The sequence below is a fragment of the Emydura macquarii genome, unplaced genomic scaffold (genome assembly GCF_026122565.2).
Source record: "Emydura macquarii macquarii isolate MOO-44397 ecotype Brisbane River unplaced genomic scaffold, CSIRO-AGI_Emac_v2 contig_2768, whole genome shotgun sequence".
NCBI lineage: Eukaryota > Metazoa > Chordata > Testudines > Chelidae > Emydura > Emydura macquarii.
Genome location: NW_027132905.1, coordinates 31,461,955 through 31,481,734, shown reverse-complemented (window position 1 = coordinate 31,481,734; position 19,780 = coordinate 31,461,955). Strand labels below are relative to the sequence as shown.

At 39.4% G+C, this 19,780-nt stretch overlaps 3 protein-coding genes across 3 annotated transcripts in view; all 3 read right to left on the bottom strand.

Moving 5' to 3' along the window:
• Positions 1-19,780, bottom strand: part of LOC137165623 (protocadherin gamma-C5-like) — a 336,971-nt gene that overhangs the window by 224,888 nt on the left and 92,303 nt on the right. The window lies entirely within an intron of this gene.
• Positions 7,174-9,973, bottom strand: LOC137165861 (protocadherin gamma-B5-like). Its single transcript, XM_067567373.1, has one exon. It carries the CDS (start codon positions 9,971-9,973, stop codon positions 7,490-7,492), a length of 2,484 nt encoding a protein of 827 aa, XP_067423474.1. The 3' UTR covers positions 7,174-7,489.
• LOC137165860 (protocadherin gamma-A4-like) lies at positions 10,976-18,313 on the bottom strand. Its single transcript, XM_067567372.1, has 4 exons — positions 18,236-18,313; positions 14,581-14,713; positions 12,368-14,232; positions 10,976-10,981 (listed from the first exon to the last, which is right to left on the bottom strand). Exons 1-4 carry the CDS (start codon positions 18,311-18,313, stop codon positions 10,976-10,978), a joined length of 2,082 nt encoding a protein of 693 aa, XP_067423473.1.

Below are 19,780 nucleotides of genomic sequence, written 5' to 3'. Positions count from 1 at the left end.
ATTTAGAGTCGTGCTATGAAAACATATTAGCTGTTAAATTACGTAATCAATTTTTGCAATATCCTTTTTATTATAATATATGTATTATCTTTTATATTCAAAATCCATACAAAAACTATTTTAACAGAATGTTAAGGTTACAAAACTAAGCACTCACCTTTCAGTATATCCCAAAGGTAAGATTGTGAATACAATTTTAAATCTGCCTCTTCAGGGGCATACATGATAATACAGTTTTAAATAACATGTTCACACGATACTTTTATTTCTACGGGAATTCTGACTCATTCTGGGGCTGATTCAACACCCGGTTTAGTCAATGGAAACATCTAAGAGTGGAACCAGTATTCATTCACTCATCTCATACATAGGTTGGCTAGTTTCGGGGTTCATATAAAGGGTATGAAACTTATTTTAAACAACTTATTAAACAAAAGAGAAGAAGGCTAACTATTGGGTATACATATTATTGTAATTAATTCCATGAAATTAGAGTTGATAGCAACGCCTTTTTAGGATTGCCTAACTTTTGCCATTATAAAACTCTGTTTTCAGTTGCTTAAAATTTGTCATATTAACTGTTTGGATTGAAATTTTCCGTGCTGCCTCATGCTGAATGTTTTTCGAACTTCAGCTAAAACAGTTCAGCCCTTCTGATAATCGAATTAGGGGGAGATACTGTTTTTCGCATGTACATTTAATTTAATTGAGCAGCTCTCCTGACCCCATGCTTTGGATCAGGGATATGAAAATTGATTGTGTGGGCACCCTAGTATTAGGATTGTGCCTTTTGCAATCCTCGTGAAAATTTGCAAACATTTAGCAAGCTTATGAAAAATCGCAGTTTGCACATGCTCAATAGAGGTTTATTAGAATCAGGCCGCTCTGTTTTCTAAATATTCTGTCTGCATGGAGAACGATCTGTCTCCTCAGAGATCCTACATGCAACGGGACTGCATATGTACCACGACCACAGAGTGACTAAGTGTGCTCTTCTCCAGGGCTGCTGGCGCTTAACAGAACTTTCCCTCCTCCTGCCAGTTAGGGGCTCTTTGGAACCTTGCAGTGGCACTGAGAGCAAGGAGACTCTCTTTTGATCACATTGCCCCGCTTACAGGCACCGGATAGATTGGAGAAGGGGTTTCCTCACCTGAATGCACACGGATTGGGGAGACTGAGACGAGATCTGGGCTTTGGGAATGACTGGGACAAGTACAGGTTGGAGGCGAAAAGCACAGAAGTAGTTTGCTTGGGACGAACAGGGAGGAAGGGTCTGTAATCACTACAGCACACTTTCCTCCATGAGCTGGAACCAAACACAGGATTTCTGAGTCTTAGCAGTCCTCTGCTGTCTTGCAAATAGCTGTGAAACTCACTGGGGGAAATGTTTGTCTCTTCCCTCTTTAGTGGCTGGTGTGACACTCTGTGTCTGACAGCAACACCCCAGAACCCTCATAGTCACCACCATCCTATAATTATGATATATTTTGTACAAAGTATGCCTTGTGATATATCATTTTAAAAGTCTTAATCTGATCAACATTAATATACTCTTGGATTGCATGTGCTGCTATTGTATGTGAAGTTATGAAGCTTTGCTGTTTATGCCCTACTGAAATATGTTGGAAGGAAGGGAACACCCATATCGACTTTTCAGATACAATGGAGTAGCCAGATGTGCTGATGGCCCATTAATGGGCATCCGTTCTCCAAACAACCATCCAAAAGACTTCACAGAGGAAGCACTTATGTAATGGAGATTGCTTGACCAATGCGGGACAGCCCCCCGTGTCCTCATGCATAAATTTTTCCCAAGATGGAAGAAGCTATAAGAGGAGAAGTCACATCCTCACTGGTCTTCACTCCCTTACAACTCAATACTTGAAGGAAGGTTTGAAAGACAAAGGACTTTGAACCAGGGAGGGGAACCCAGGCTGTGAAGTAGACATAGCCTATGTATCAGGAATCTGTAAACCTGCTTGTATCATTAGCTAGGGTGAGATATTGCTGATTCAAATTGTGTTTCATGAATAGGAACTTACACTGCAAAGTTATTTTTATTTCTTTGGTAACTATCTCTGATTCTATAAGCCAACTAATAATCACTTAAAATCTATCTTTCTGTAGTTAATAAATCTGTTTTATAATTTCACCTAAAACAATGTGTCTTGGATGAAGTGCTTGGAAAATCTCAGCTAAATTAATAGAAGCTCCCCACATGGGGGGAGAGGGAGGAGAAGGAAGAGTGTGAACTGATTAATGAGCTCTGTTCAGTGCAAGATGGTATAGTCCTGTAATGCAAGGCTTGGGAGCTGGGGAAATTGGCTGGTGCCTGCCTGTATCCATGGTTGGATTGTGAGTGGCTCAAGGGGGAGCATTCCTGTAACCCAAATGGGTGTGTCCCTGCCTATAAATGTCTGTGTAAGCACAGTACCTGTTAGAGGTTTGTGAGTTGATATGAGCACCACAGGGTGAGAGGGAGCTCAGAAGGCTAAGCGCTACCCCAGTCCCAGGCTGGATAAGAGGTGGACCCATCACAGCTAGTCCACAGAGAGGATAACATAATGACTTTGAAGGGCCTAACCCTACTGATGACCCATGTGGCAGGTTAATATGGTTCCACACAACAGAATTTCTGATTTATTCCCAAAATTAGTTTTTTTTTTAAAAACCTAGGAATATATGCTGAATAATGAAAATGCCAAAAGCTGAACCCTACATTAAAAGAATGTTAAAGTTGTGAAATCAAGCACTCAGAAGTCAGGACATGCCAGAATTAAGGTTACTTCAAGTGTTGCAAAATTTGGAAGTTGTGGACTTCTACTACAGGAAGAGAAAGGATGCTCTGGTGGTTAAGGCCATTGAATGCCACCCCCAAGAACTGGATTTCATATTTGCATTTCCCATGAAGTTCTTATGTGATGTTAGGCAAGTCTCTTTTAAGGAAAACTTTTCACAGGTGGGCACTAAATACCTAGGGCCTGATTTGCAGAAGTACTGAACATTCACAACTACAAGTGAAATTTAAATCAATAGGCACAGTGATTTGAATTATACAGTGCTATCAAATGTTAAATAGTGTGAAAAATCAGGACTTGTCTCAAACTGTGTATCCAAAATTATAGGACACTTCACTATTCTGACCTTAAGTTCTCTGTAATTGGGGATAATAATGCCAATTTACCCCACAGGACTGTTATAAATTAATTAATGTTCCTGAAGCTCTCAGACGCTATGGTGATGAAAGCCCCCAATAGGAAAGCCTGTAATGAAATAATCATTCAGTAGGATTTAATAATAATGTAGGATTTCAATGATTTGCATTAAAAAAGTTATGAGGCCACACACTGAACGTTAAGTATGGAAAGAAGAATTGAATAGCTTCCCATCCACTGAACACAATCCTCGCATACATTAAATGAGGCAGAGGGAAAAGTATGTAATTAAACAGCTAAAGACTGTGGCATAATGCATACACACAGGGAAACAAAATTAAAGTTGCACGGGCAACCTTAATTCTGTTATTTCTTAACTTCTCAGTGCTTGACTTTACAATCTTAACGTAATGAAAGGCTTTAATATAAATAAACAAACAGATAAATAAATATGTGCCCCCATCGCCTTCCCTGAATACCATTAAGAGTGTGTACTGAGGATCAAATTTTGCTCCCAATCACAACAGCATAAATCCCTGATCCTGCATCTTTTTTCAGTAGGAAAAGTCCATGCACCATTGCACCATGCATCCATTGGGATCCAGTGGAAGGCAGTGTGACTCTTCCTAGATTCAATGGGCATGCTAGGGGACGCGTCAGTCCCAGATTCAGAAACCTACATAAGCATTTGAGAATTCAACTTTATTCTGCCATGAGGGAGGCAGAATATTTCTAAATTAGTTAGGAATGCATGCACTGTGCTGCCCTCTTTCATTTAAACATTGGACCATAGTAATTAAAAAGTGTTTATGTCTAAAACCAAACAATAAAATGTATGAATAAAATACAATTTTAAAACTATTATCAACTGACCAAATCAAACTAGTTTACATCAGGAGAATGCAAAAAATTTCCTTCGCTAAGAACGATCTTGCTGAACATTGTCTACTTTGCACTCCTCTCTTCATAACTAGAAGAAGCCACTGAAATTCTTTTTAATAAAAGGAAAAGAGTTTTAGCACGATCCTCATTATAAAAAATGGCTAAACTCTTTTTGTCCAAATTTTCCAGAAAGAGTCATCCTCAGTTAGAAATAGAGACTTGGCACTATCAGAACACAAAGGCTTTTTTTTAAATAATAAAATTGTAAATAAATAAAAATAAGGTATGAAAATAATAAAATAACTTCAACTCACACTATCCCTAGCATTCCGGCTGGAATCAACTTTTACATATCAGAAATTATAAACATATGAGCAAAAAGATATTAGCAAAATTTATTTCCTAATTGAAAATTGTAGAATTGGATAAAACAAATTAAAAGATAAATATAGTTGCAAAATAAAATACTTAAAAACTCTAGAAATGACATAGATAAAACTGTCCATGATACATTAAATTTACTCCTTTGCATATATATTATAATATATTATTCAATTACCTGATCACATAGATTTTTTCCATAGGGTCCCTGCCTCATTCAGTCCACAAATCAAGGTAGCTTGGTATTTACTGTTATACTCTTTATTCACTCTTTGGTCTCCTGCCTCATTCCTGCATGATCCCTACAGATCCTTGCCACCTTTCCTGCCCATCATTCAACTTCTGCACTCAGTGAGTCCTTGCTTAGCTCATTGCAGAATTCTGACTCATTCACTGTTTATTTTACAGGCCATGAGTGAGGCATGGTCTCTTAATAAAAAATATTATATGACCATGAAATAAAATGTTGTACCATAATGTATATATCTGATGAAGTGGGTTGCAGCCAGCGAAAGCTTATGCCTGCAGAAATTTGTTAGTCTTTAAAGTGCTACAGGACTCTCATTGTTTTTACACTATAATATGTTTCACTAGGCAACCTAATTTATTTTTAACATATCCTTTCGTATGACAAAACATAGATTTTTCAATTTCCTTATTTTTATGATAGAACAAAGAAATTAGAGCTATTTCTGAGGGAGAAGTGGAATGTTCTGACCAGAAAAAAGCTGCCAAAATTGTGGGAATGCTCTTTTAAATATCTTCTCCCATTTAATGTACTTTCCATATCTCATGAAGTGAAAAAAGATCAATCAAACTGAATGAGGCAGGGTTCCTATGGAGCCAAGCTTCACTCCATAATCATATTTACATATGATAAGAAACGAGGAACACCTCATTCACAAACATGCCAATTCCATATATAACATCACTTAATATGGGAGTAAAGCATGGCTCTTTTGGAATTGGCTGCAGTTAATGAACAACTCTATAGATAAAATAATATTCCACACATCCTGAGAACTAATCAAATGTTACTACGGACTGTGTACTGAAAAAGAATATGGACTCAGGTTATGTGTGCACATGTGCAGAACCAGTGGAACATTGGAACATCATGAGTAATCATCTGTTATTGTGCAACAAATACCAGAGCAAATACATGAAGTATGGAATAAGCCTTTAGAATGAAACAGATATCCACCAGACAACTGTAGGCCACGGAAGTGACTAAGAAACTGCGTGTCCAGAACATTTCTATATTATGTCACGTCTCACTGAGATACTAGGATACTAACAAATAAAGGACACAACAATTTTATAGAGGCCAAAGATGCATTTTTAAATTATCTATTTTTTCTCCTAAAAGGATAAAACACTTTTACTCAAACATAAAGTAAATCGTACAAATTAAAGAAGAAATAGGAACACCTAAGTCAAAAAGGCAAAAGTTTCACATAATAATAGAGATCCTTAAAAAGACCCCTTAGAATGACTCCCCCCAAAAAACCTCAACTTGTACTCATTAACTATAGATATACTCTACATTCAATCTAACATATATATACCATTGTGATGCTCCAACAGTGGTACAAAAACGTGAGTCTCAACTGTGATGTTGGCAGACCAGGTGGCAGCTCATGCCAAGATCCTCATGTCTCCACTGAACAATGGTAAATAAATAGCTGGAACCACTCTGGCTCATCCGTGTGTTAGTATTGTTAAAACAGGTATTAGAATCATAAGAATGTGTTTAGACTTCATTAAATGCTTGTAAGTTGCTGCTTGCATTAATCGCAGGTATTACAGCTGTATCCCATATTACAAGGCAATATTTCAGCGTTTGCATTGTAAGCCTCTGTACAGTGTACAGGAGAGACATTAACTAGTGTGAAATGCTGATCTTCAACAGAAGGTGTTTATCCTGGCAGACAAGGAAGGCCCATCACACAAGACGGACTACAGTGAAACGTTAAATGGGACAAAGGACTGTTGTTTACTCTCCCCACCATCCTATAAAGAGGAGACTTGCAAGTGAATTCTTCCCATCAGCTGTGTTTGCAGCTCAAAGCAAAAGAGGAAAAGAGAATAAAAACCACTAACAAGAAAGAATGGTGTCTTTATATTGCTCGGACTCTGGAGTGCAAGGATTACTAAACATAAGCAAAAGACCTCCAGTGTTTAGCCTGGGTTAGCCCTGAAAGACATAGATAGCTTTCTAAACATAGAAGCTTCTAGCACTTTTTGAAATTTAAGATTGGAACTCATTTCTGTGTATATGTTTACCTGCTTTAACCCTGTAAATAGCATACTTACTTTCTTTTCCTATATAATAAGTTTTTAGATAATTTATTGTAGGATTAGCTACAAGGTTGTCTTTGGTATGACATCTGAAGTGCATTTGATTTGGAGTAAGGGACTGATTCTTTGGGACTGGAAGTAACCTGAATATTAATGTGATCCTTGGTGTAAGGGATTATCTATCACAAAGATCATCTTACCTGGGTGGCAAGACAGAGGTACCATAGGGGATTATCTGTGACTCCATGTTAAGGTTATAGTGCTGGAAGAGTTTACACTTAATAATTGATTGGTGAAATTTAAGTATAGATCTCGCAGTTGGACAGGGCAGGCTGTTTTAACCAGGACAGAGACCCCACATTGGTCGTGAGTTCTCACAAGCAACTCACAAGCATTTAATACAGTCTGAACACTAAACACTTTCTTATAATTCTAATACCTACTTTATCTATGTTAACCAACAAGTGAGCCAGAGAGATTCCAGCTTTATATCTCAGTGTCCAGCTAAGACATGTGGATCTTGGCATGAGCTGGCACTTGACATGCCAGTATCACAATCATATCAAAAGACACTTCTAAAAAATTCACAGCCTTCTACTAGATGCTAGGTCGAAAACAAAAACACAAAACGAATCAACGAAAAATACTTCTTCGAGATTAATACACAATCTGTTAGATACTAAATATTTTAATTAGGATTATCAATATCAAGGTTTCCCTTAAAAATACGGAGACATGGAAAATAAGAACAAGAAAACTAATGGATCAGTTCATTCTCTCACCTCCAGTAAAGTTTCGGACTGAGAATTTGGGTTGTCACTGTTGCTGTTTAGATACAACATTCCAGAGTTATTACTGCAAAGAATATTCCCTCGCGTATCATTTTGACCATCTGTTTTCAGGAAATTCAGGCCATTATCACCGGTAGTTGTGGCTAAACAGAGATTGTAGGAATAAGGTAAAGTCCCCTCGTAGTACTGCGGTGGATACCTGGGATCGGCCTTGGAATAAATGTCAGAATTCAAACATCGAAGAATTCTAGGTTTACCTGACCTTCTCAATTTCATCACAATGGCCAGTGTGACAGTCAGGAGGAATAAAAATGAGATCAAGGCTAACGCCAACACCAAGTAAAACTGTAAATCAGACTGAGATGCCGAGTCACCCGATTGGTCGCTCATTTCCGGAAGAGCCTCTTGGAAGTTCTCGGCAAACACCAAGTGGAGAGTCACTGTGGCGGAGAGAGGCGGCTGCCCGTTATCCTTCACCAGGGTGACCAGCCGGTGCTTCACAGCATCTCTGTCCGCAAAAGCGCGGGCTGTCCTGAGCTCCCCGCTGTGCAGCCCCATGCTGAAGAGCGCCGGTTCCGTGGCCTGGAGCAGATGGTAGGAGAGCCAGGCGTTGTGTCCAGAGTCAGCATCCACCGCCACCACCTTAGTCACCAGATAACCTGCCTCGGCCGAGCGAGGGACCATCTCGAACGAGGCGGAGCCATCGGCTCCGAGGGAAGGGTACAGGATGCGAGGGGCGTTATCATTCTGATCCAGAATAAACACTCGGACGGTCACATTGCTGCTGAGAGGCGGGGACCCGCCGTCTTGGGCCTTCACTTGCATTTCAAACTCCCGGAATTGCTCGTAGTCGAAGGAGCGCTGCGCATAGATAGCTCCAGTCTGGGAGTTAATGGAGATGTAGGAGGAGAGAGGCACCTCCTCGATGTTGCTGCTCATGATGGAGTAAGTGACTCGGGCGTTCTGGTCCAGATCCCGGTCTGAGGCTTTTACACTGAAAACAGAGGCCCCCGAGGGATTGTTCTCTGGCACATAGGCGGTGTAGGAAGGTTTCTCAAAGACAGGGGCATTGTCATTGACATCCGAGATTTGCAGCAGGATGGTTTTCTGGGTGGAGAGAGGGGGGGTGCCTTTGTCTGTGGCTGTGATTGTGATATTGTACTCCGGGGTCCTCTCCCTGTCCAGGGTGCTGTCTGTGAGGAGTTTGTAGTAATTATTAGAAGAGGATATTATTTTAAAAGGCAAATTTTCTTCTAAATGACAAACAATCTTTCCGTTTTCAGCGGAATCTTGATCATTGACATGGATCAAAGCTATCACTCTCCCGGTCAAAGAGTCTTCGGAGGCTGGAGTGGAGACAGATGTCAACGTTATCTCTGGGACATTGTCATTCTCGTCAAGAATTTCTAGTTGAATTTTGCAGTGAGCGGTCAGACCTCCGCCGTCTGTCGCTTCCACATCCAATAAGAAGCTGTTTGCCATTTCATAGTCCAGATCCTGTTTAGTTACAATTTCTCCGGTATCAGGATCCATCTTGAATAGTTTAGGAGTACCGTCGGGTATGTTGCTAAAAGAGTAGGCGATCTTAGCATTTAACCCTTCATCTTTATCTGTAGCTTTCACCTGAATCACTAAGGAGCCCTTTGGCAGATTTTCACTCAGGCTGACTTTGTAGATCTCCTCAGTAAACACGGGGGGATTGTCATTGGCGTCAGTGACATTAATCCTGATCTGAGCCGTCCCAGATCTCACTGGGTCCCCCTCATCCACAGCCGTCAAGATCAAGTGGTGGAAACTTTGCTTCTCCCGATCCAAATGCTTTCCCAGAACCAATTCTGCATATTTATTGCCATTAGTGCTCGCCTTCACTGACAAGACAAAATACTGGTTCTGGCTGAGCTGGTAATTCTGAACTGTGTTGATTCCAACATCGGGATCTTGCGCCATTTCTAATGGAAACCGAGCTCCAGGTAATGCAGACTCACTTATTTTAAAATCAATATTGCTTCTAATGAAATATGGAGCGTTATCGTTAATATCTTGGATTTCTACAATCACATGGAAAACGTTGAAAGGGTTTTCAATGACCGTTTCGAAATTTAGAACACAAAGGGGAGATTTTCCACATATTTCTTCTCGGTCTATCCTGTCATTTACATTTACAGTCCCAGTTTCTGCACCACTGACGAAATACTGCCTTTTTGAACGAGAGACAATACGGAGACTCCGTGATGACAGTTCTCTGACATTCATTCCTAAATCCTTGGCAAGATTCCCCACAAGGGAACCTTTTGCCATTTCCTCAGGAATCACATAGCGAATCTGCTCCGACAGCGTCGGGCAGAACAACGAGAATAAGAAGGGAAAAAACAGTACTTGCCATTCGTATCTCCGGCCCCTGTTTCGGTCTCTTGTTTTTATCCATGTCCCTCTTAATTTCACTGCATTGTTCTCCTGGTCCATCCGAACGGGTTGGGAGTTTTAGATTCCAGCTAAACTGAAGTCTTCTGCGATAAGGTTGAATAAATAAAATTGCTTCTGTACTCAATATTTCATCGAAACGCCTGCCAAATATTAGTATTTTCAGCGAGTCTGTGTAGATATGTCTCTGTCACTTCCCTCCGCTCTGCACAGACTGACTGCGATACTCAAGAATCGCCAATGGATCCCTAGCTGTGGCTCCCTGATCGCATTGGCCAACAGCGACACTCTGCGTCTCAGCGGGAGAACTGCAGCTAGACCGATCTCGTTAAAGCAACTACCTAGTACTAGAGACTACCTCTCACCCCAAATTATTTGACTAACATAAAAACTATTTAAACCAAAAATGTCTTGTCAAACCAACTGATACAACAGTGCTCGAAATACAAGCAAATTTATGCCGAGAAATTTACTCATTTTATTTTCATTTGAGGCAGTTTGAATTAAGACAAAGGGAGCTTCTAAAAACAACTGTTCTCGCTCTCTGAATATTCCAATAAGTCCCCATTCAGGAATAAGACCCCGTTTACCCATATTTTTTGAGATCCTGTCTTTGTCTATTCAATATTTTCTCGGAGATAAGATTATCTATTTCTGGAGATCGCAGAAAATAGACTCCAAACATTATAGCTAATAAAGATATATTAGTACTCTTTATTCCTATTACCGAACCCTTACTCAGAACTTCGCTCCTGGCTTTAATATGGAACTATGGCATTAATTTTAAATAGCTCAAACTCTTTATACTGTTGTCTAAGCAGATCACCCTATCTTAAAGAAAAGAGTAGGTTTAAAAATAATTAAAATGAAATTATACATCTGAAGTGGCAGTCAATTAAATACTAAGGCACAATCCACGGAAACCTATTTTTAGAAAGACGTTTAAAATTCAGTTCATATCCTTAAAATTCACGTTGATATCCTTAGGGAAACCTTTAGTCCCCCTTTTCCAAAAGATGCAGAAATAAATACAAAATTCTCTGATTACTGCTTGGAAAAAAAGAACATATAGCTTAGATCATGAGTGTTAAGTTATAGCTCATTAATTGTTACTGGAAAATTCACGTTTACTGTATCAGTAGATACTTCACTTCATCTAATTACAACGTGGGGAAAACCCCTTCTTCTCATTTGAATATGAATATACAGTTAACACAAATTGTCAGCTACGCAGTTTTAGATCTAAATATTACTAAGAATTCTACATTTATATACCTAAACCCAGACTTGTTAATAAATCTGGCAGTTCGGAGATCCTCTCGAAGGGATCCTCAGATACTCCTAGGTTAACAAAAGAGGCCAAGAAAATACTTTTCCTGCTATGTCTGTATGGCAAGGAAGTGAGGAATATTTGTTTCCGACACAGGTCTCACAGTTATCCATCCCTCCGTCATCTCCCGATTGGATTACTGTAGTGTTTTCCAGATGGGGTTAGCCATGAAGGGAAATGGAAATTTCAGCTAATATATAATTTAGCTTTCTATTTTCCTAACAATTTTTCTATTGCGAAGCATTGTATACCGATAGACTGTATTAAACTTGCAGTTTTAAAAAGTCAGTTAATTGTGTTACACTTGAATCTACAGGGCCACATTTGACTAGTCTCCTGAGCTATTCTAAGAGCCCGCCTGCCTCTTTATGCTCCACACTGACTGCTCCGGAACACTAGGACGTTCTTGCAACGTCTCTGGATTTGAAGGCTAATGATGCTGAAGACAGGGCATTTTTATTGAGATTCAATCCACTATGTATTTCATGGCTGCATTTCCATTGAAAGGTCTCTGTTTACTGATAATCTAAGCAAACTGCAAAGCCTTAATCTTTAATTAGGATTTTAATGTAAGAAGAAATTTAGGATTGTTCAGATTATTTGGTGATTTGGGGAATATTTTGATATATTAGTTGAGTTGAGCTTTTACCAATTCACATTGGCATGAAAAGAAATACTTTCCAAGATGATGGTTGTACACGATATACCGCCATAAATACAGCTTATAAATGACTATTCAAATACTGTACGTATACTAGTATATTCGTTTTTACCCATTGCATGTAAGTGCTCATTGACTTTTTGAGAAGTAATACAGAACAATTAAAATGTAACTTAAATTACAAGTAAAAAAAAGTATTTGGACATAAGTTTTCGTGGGTTCATGCCCAAGTACATTTGTTAGTCTTTAAGGTGCCCCAGAGCTCTCGCTGTTTTGCTAAAAACAGACTAACACGGCTACCCCACTGATACTGTAGAAAGTAAAACTTCCTTAAGTTATAGGATACTCGTATAAACTGTAACACGAGGAAGACTATTACACATGACAAACACCAAGAAATAAGCCTTTCTACATCAAAGTAAAAGTTAGGGTTTAAGAAACTGACCTGAATAGACACTTGATCTTCAATATTGATATTTGAAACTTGAGCGACTAAAAGAGTCTCTGATTTCTCAGAAGCCTGCTGACCTGTGAGGGTATTTGAATAACTACCATTAGGAAAATCCAGCTGTCGCTTTCCAGAGTCCATGGTAAGAGAAACATCGTGTGAATAAGAGTGAAGAAAAGCTTTGACTCCATCGATACCCACAAATTGAGAAGCGGGACCTCCACTGAAAGTCACACTCGAGGAGTCAAACAGCTGCGAGTTTCTCCATCTGCGGAGCCGCAGGGCCAGTAACACTATGATAAAGGTAAAGAACAAGCAGGAAACGGAAGCCACAGCGATCACCAAATACAAGGTGAGGCTGGACTGGGGGTCTGCAGGAGCTGAGAGGCTGCTTAAATCGGAGAGGATTTCGGGGATGCTGTCAGCCACCACCACCGTGACAGTGACGGTGGCAGAGAGAGGGGGCTGCCCGTTGTCCTTCACTAAAACCACCAGACTTTGCTTGAGGGCATCTTTGTCTAGAAAGTAACGCGCTGTCCTGATCTCGCCGCTGTGGAGTCCTACAGCGAAGAGCCCCGGCTCTGTAGCCTTCAGCAGCTGGTAGGAGAGCCAGGCGTTCTGCCCGGAGTCAGCGTCCACGGCCACCACCTTAGTGACCAGGTAGCCCGGCTCGGAGGAGCGAGGGGCCAACTCCACCCCCGTGGAGCCATCGCTGGGGAAGGAGGGGTGTAAGATCTGCGGGGTGTTGTCATTCTGGTCCAGTATAAAGAGAGTGACGGAGACATTACTGCTGAGAGGTGGGGAACCCCCATCCTGAGCCTGCACCTGGAACCGAATCTCCCGGAACTGTTCGTAATCGAAGGAGCGCAGAGCGTAGATAGCTCCGGTCTCCGAGTTCATGGAGATGTAGGAGGAGAGCGGAGCTTCCTGTACCTGACCTTCAATGACAGAGTAAGTGACTCTGGCGTTCTCCCCCCCGTCGGGATCATTTGCCTTTAATGTGAAAATGAGAGTCCCTTTAGCATTATTCTCTGCGATGTAAGAGGTGTAGAATGTCTGTTTGAAGACAGGCGGGTTGTCGTTTTTGTCTAAAACCTTCAGTAGGAGGAAAGAGGTTGTGGAAAGAGCAGGAGTCCCTCGGTCTGTGGCTGTGACCGTTAAATTGTAATTCGAGACCTGCTCCCTGTCCAGTACTTTGTCTGTCACCAAACTGTAATAATTGTCAAACAATTTCTGTAACCGAAATGGGAGGTTGCTTGGGATGGAGCACGTGATCTCTCCATTCTCGTTTGAATCTCCGTCTCGTACTTTTAAAAGGGCAATCACAGTTCCCTCTGCGGAGTCTTCAGGGATGGAGTTGATGAGAGATGTGATTGTAATTTCCGGGGCATTATCATTTACATCCATAAGAACTAACAAAACCTTTGTGCGAGCAGATAGTCCTCTCCCGTCGCGGGCTTGAACCTCTATTTCATATAATTCACATTCTTCAAAGTCCAAGTCCCCTGTCACCGTCAGTTTCCCGGTTTTAGAATCCAGCTGGAATATACGTGAAGCTTTTTCTGATATTTTTCGGAAGGAGTATGTTACCTCTGAATTCATTCCTTCATCCAGATCAGTGGCATTCACTGTAACCAAAAGGGAACCTATAGGCACGTTTTCCAAAACATTCACCTTATAAACAGATTGTGTGAAAACTGGCGCATTGTCATTCGCATCCTCAACAATAATGCGGATTCTCGCAGTGCCAGACCTGACTGGATCTCCTCCGTCAGTGGCTGTGAGGATTAGATCGTAGACGGCTTGTTCTTCTCTGTCCAGAATTTTTTCCAGCACCAGTTCAGCGTATTTTGCACCATCAGCTCCCGTTTGCACATCCAGCGAAAAATGCCTATTGCTGCTGATTTGGAAGCTCTGGATAGAATTACTTCCTATATCTGGGTCCTGTGCATCTGGCAGAAGAAAGCGTGACCCAGTGATTATGGTTTCACGTATTTTTAACTCTAAGTCCTCTACTTGGAAGTTCGGCGCATTATCATTAATGTCAGTGATTTCAATTTCAATTGTATAAAGTTTAACTGGTTCCTGAACAAAAACCTCCAACTGTAACAGACATTTTGAGATCCGGCCACATATTTCTTCTCTATCCACTTTTTCGCTAATATATAAATAGCTGTTCTGCAAATTGAGAGCAAAATATGTCATCCTACCTTCTGCAATAATTCGGACCCCACCGTCTGAGAGCTGTTTTGTATCGAGCCCCAAATCCTTTGCGATATTCCCCACGAAAGAGCCTTTCTGCATTTCCTCAGGAATCGAATAGTGAATCTGCCCAGAAACTGCCTCCCAAACGAGAAGCAACGTAAAGCAACACAACAACAACTCTCTACAATCCGGGAGTCTTTGTTTTTCGGCCATTTTCTTCCCTAGTAATAGTATTTATTCTGATTCCCCGTCACCGATGTGAGTATCGTGGTATTATATCCAGTCCTTTGTCTCCGCAGTAACTGATGCTTGCATCGGGACTGTTTCAGAGATCACTCCACTAGCAAAGTTCTCTTTAGAATTTCTCTGACCGATTGTGAATCTGATTTCTGTGTTCTGTGCTGTGTAATAGCGGTAATGGGCTTGCTGAGTCTCAGGGTATTTCGCTACCTGATTGGTGAACAGCGACGCTCAGAGTTTCAACCAATAACTGCATCAACTCAAATAAATATCCATCTACTTTTCTGAGTTTATTTTGCCTAGTTGTTTCAATCTTTTAGGTGTGCTCCTCCCTCTATTTAAAAAAAAATGAATACTCGATAAACACAAAGAGATAGTTATTTGATAGAATTAATTAAAATCGAGAACTTTTTCTTAAAGCTCATTAAAATATATTGCCAACACTTAAAACATCATCTTGAAATGGGAAATAATCATTTCCCCCTGATTTTGAGTTGCTGTAATGAACTGAAGATTTAAAGGAAAAAGGATATTTGAAATATAGTTATTTATGTGGCTAAATACAGAAATTTGGCTATTTATTGTCGACAAAGACTTTTTGCTCCTCCCTTTCCAAAGGACCGACCACATTAGACAGTAAAAATGTTATTACTACATGCGGTCAAAAAAAGGTATCATGGTAAGTTTCCCCCCACTTTGGCTTCAGTAAATCTGAATATTTTAATCAACGCATAAATATAAAATGATGGGATTTTTGACTAACGTGAGAGCAAGAGAAAATGTGTCGTAAACGACAACGAACAGTATTTTTAACGGACTGTATTTAAAAGAACATGTGTTTACTCATCTGAAATGACCAAAACTATTCACTGGCCAAATGAGACTTAGAGAGTGATCTACAAAAGAAAACAAATACTTGTTCCCCTTGGAACTGTATAAAGAAGAGATTAAATATTTTGTTGTTGTTTTACATTAAGAAGTTAGTTCTCTCTTAGGCTGTCAGACTCAGGAGAGTTACTGTAAAGGATGAGATCATGAGAAGACAGAAAGTGAAATTTGACCTTATTCAGACTCTGCTTCAGGAAGGCCCAGAAACATGCCTATTTATTTTTAAGATTGTGGCTAGTATCTTTGAAGGTGCTTAACAGTATGTACTAATGGTTAATATTACAGTTGTGCTTAAGTCCCTTGCAGAGTCAGGGCATCATGCTCAACTATAAACTGCAAAAAGAAAGGGGTCCAGCAACTATCACTGCATGTGATTCTAAGAATAAAAACTGTTTCATAAGGCATATAAACAAGGAAGAGAGTGTAAATATTGTGGCTGCAATCTTAATTTACTTCGACATTTATTGACTCTTCAGTTCTTACCATAATGTTGAGCTTAATATTATTTGAACATTTACAATAGTTTAAATATTGGAACATAGTTGTTAAAAAGTGTTAATGATTACAATTAAACAGGACAGTGTATAAATAAGCTTTTATTTTAAAAGCATAGGTGTGCGCATGGAGTGTAAACATCTGGCACACCTATGTTTAAAACCCTTATAAACTGATCAAATGGAATTTATCTTAATCAGAAGGATAAAAGTAATTTCATTTACCTAAGGACAATCTGCCTGCAGACTGTCAGCTTTCTAACCCTTTCCTTTCAATGCTAGAGATGTTTGAAAAGTCACTGAGATTATTTTATTTATAATATATATGTTTATAGTTAGGGGTTTTTTTGCTGTCCTAGGCTTCAAAAGTGGCTGAAATATTTTGCCCCAACTTTTTAGTAAAATTAAATCTCAGCTAGAAGCAAAGACTTCCAGTATTCAGCACAAAATGTGAAAGATTCAAAAGCAGTTAAAACAAGATCTTGTAAAGAATCCACTTTAACTCAGGCTATCGCTATCACTCCAGCTATAATGAGATTATAACTTTGACATTGCAGAAACTTGAACAGCAGTAAATTTTGTCTCCTAAATATAAAGTTTTAAAATTCCACACTAAACAAGGCTAATAGGTAATTATAATTACAAACCAAAATACTTAAATATCTAGAAAATTTTAAATTGTCCAAATTGTCTGTGTAACCTTAACTTTGCCAATTGTGTGTGTGTGTATCTAAGCTACCTACCTACCCAATCTATTCATTGTTTAATGGTATGATCATATGTGATTTAACCACAGGGCTCCCTTTTCACCCATTAGAACATAAGAATGGCCATGTTGAGTAAGACCAATGCTCTATCTAATCCAGTATCCTGTCTTCCAACAGTGGCAGGTGCTAGATGATTCAGAGAGAGTGAGCAGAATAGGACAATTTATCCCAATTTATCCCAACCCCTGTGGTGCAGTCCCAGCTTCTGGTAGTCAAGACACGCAGTAGGGACACGCAGAGCATGGGCTTGCAATCCTGACTATTTTGAATAATAGTCATTGAGGGCCCTATCTTCCGTGAGCATATCTAATTCTTTGTTGAACCCAGTTATACTTTTGGCTTTCACAACATCTTCAGGCACAATTTCCATCACTGTGCGTTGTGTAGAGAAACACTTCCTTATTTTTATTTTAAATTTGCTATCTATTAATGTAATTGGGTGACTCTTGGTTCACTTGTTATGTAAAAGGGTAAATAACTCTTCCTTCTTCACTTTCTCCACACCAATCATGATTTTATAGACCTCTATCATATCACCCTTGGTCCTCTCTTTTCCAGGTTCAACGGTCCCAGTCTTTTTAATCTCTCCTCATATAGAAGCTTTTCCATGCCCCAAGTTATTTATTAGTATTATTGCCCTTTTCTGTACTTTTCCCAATTCTAATATATCTTTTTTGAGATGGGACGACCAGAACCGAACACACTATTTAAGATATGAGCATACCATGGATTTATATGGTGGCATTATGATTTTTTTTGGTCTTATTATCGATCCCTTTTCTAATGATTCATAACATTGTGTTAGCTTTTTTGATTGCTTCTGCACATTGAGCAGATGTTTCAGGGAACTATTCACTATGATTCCAAAATCTCTTTCTTGCCTGATAACAGCTAATTTAGACCTCATCATTTTATATGTATAATTGGGATTATGTTTTCCTGTGTGCATTACTTTGCATTTATAAGCATAGAATTTCATCTGCCATTTTGTTGTCCAGTCACCCAATCTTGTGAGATCTCTTAGTAACTCTTCACAGTGAACATTGAATAATTTTGTATTGTCTGCAACCTTTGCAACCTCACTGTTTATCCCTTTTCCAGATCATTTATGAATATGTTGAACAGCACTGGTCCCAATACAGATCCTTGGGCGACCTCACTATTTACCTCCCTCCACTCCAAAAATTGACCATTTCTTCCTACCTTTTGTTTCCTATCTTTTAATCAGTTACTAATTCAGGAGAGGACCTTCCCTTTTATCCCATGCTTACTTTGCTTTGGTATGGGACCTTGACAAAGGCTTTCTGAAAGTCCAGGTACACCATATCAACTGGATCACACTTATCCATATGCTTGCTGACACCCTCAAAGCATTACAATAGATTGATGAGGAATGATTTACTTTTACAAAAGCCATGTTGATTCTTCCCCAACATATTGTGTTTATCCATGTCTGATAATTCTGTTCTTTACTATAGTTTTAGCCAATTAGTCTGGTAGAAGTTAGGATCAAGGGCCTGTAATTGTCAGGACTGCCTCTGGTGTTTTTTAAAAAAATATCCTTATAAAAGCTATCTTCCAATCTTCTGGAACACAGGCTAATTTAAGGGATAAATTATATGCCACAGTTAGTAGTTCTGCAATTTCATATTTGAGTTCTTTCGGAACTCTTGGATGAATATGGTCTAGTCCTGGTGATTTATTACTGTTTAATTACTCAATCTGTCCCAAAATCTGCTGTACTGACACCTCAATCTGGGAGGGTTCTTTAGACTGACCATCTAAAGAGAATGACTCAGGTGTGGGAATCTCCCTCTCATCTTCTGCAGTGAAGATTTAATTCACTTAGCTTCTCCACAGTGGCCTTGTCTTCTTTGAATGCTTCTTTAGTACTTTGATTGTCCAGTGGCCACGATTTTTGTCAGGCTTCCTGCATCTGACTGTACTTAATTTAAAACACTTTTTTTTTACATTTTTGCTATTAGTTATGTCTTTTTCTAGTTGTTCTTCAAATCTTTTTTTGCCTGCCTAATTATAATTTTTACACTTGATTTGCCAGAGTTTATGCTCCTTTCTATTTTTCTCAGTAGCATTATACTTCAATTTTTACAGGATGTATTTTTGTTGCTAACTGCCTCTTCTTTGCTGTTTAACTGTGGTGGTATTTTATTGGTCCTCTTACTATTTTTCTTTCCTTTTGGCTTTGTTTATGTGGGGGAAAGAGGAATATATGTTTAGTTTGAGCCTCTATTACAGTGTTTTCAAATAGTTTCCATGCAGCTTGCAGGCATTTCACTCTTGTGACTGTTCCTTTTCATTTCCGTTTAACTAGCTTCCTCTTTTTGAAGTTAAACGCTAATGTGGTGGGTTTCTTTGGTATTTTCCCTCCTATACGGATGTTAAATAGTCATATTCAGCCATAGTCACCTCAGGGTCCAGAACCTATACTCCATTTAGGACTAAACCAGGAATTGCCATTCCCCTTGTGGGTTCCAGGACTATCTGCTACAAGAAGTGTCTAGAAATTTTATCTCTGAATCTCTTCCTGAGGTGATATATACCCAGTCAATATGGGGACAGTTTAAATCCCACATTATAACTAGGTTTTCTATTTTTGTAGCCTCTGTAATCTCCAAATGAATGGCAATTTTTTAAAGTGAGAGTAACATATTGAGTCGGATCTCTGGAAACAGAAGCGGATTTCGCAGTCTGAGAGTTCCTTTATACCCAATTAATCCCACATCATTTGCGATAATCACAAAGAAAGAGCCTTTATGCATTTCCTCGGGAATGGAATAGCGAATCTGCCCAGAAAC

What these genes read in the sequence shown, in the direction of transcription:
- LOC137165861 (XM_067567373.1), bottom strand. Translation starts at nt 9,973, where the DNA reads ATGGACCAGGAGAACAATGCAGTGAAATTAAGAGGGACATGGATAAAA.
- LOC137165860 (XM_067567372.1), bottom strand. Translation starts at nt 18,313, where the DNA reads ATGGATAAGTGTGATCCAGTTGATATGGTGTACCTGGACTTTCAGAAA. An exon ending in AGGTCCCATACCAAAGCAAA is followed by an intron (nt 14,714 to 18,235) that starts GTAAGCATGGGA and finishes CTCGTTTGGGAG; the next exon opens with GCAGTTTCTGGGCAGATTCA. An exon ending in GGTCCGAATTATTGCAGAAG is followed by an intron (nt 14,233 to 14,580) that starts GTAGGATGACAT and finishes TGCAAACGGGAG; the next exon opens with CTGATGGTGCAAAATACGCT.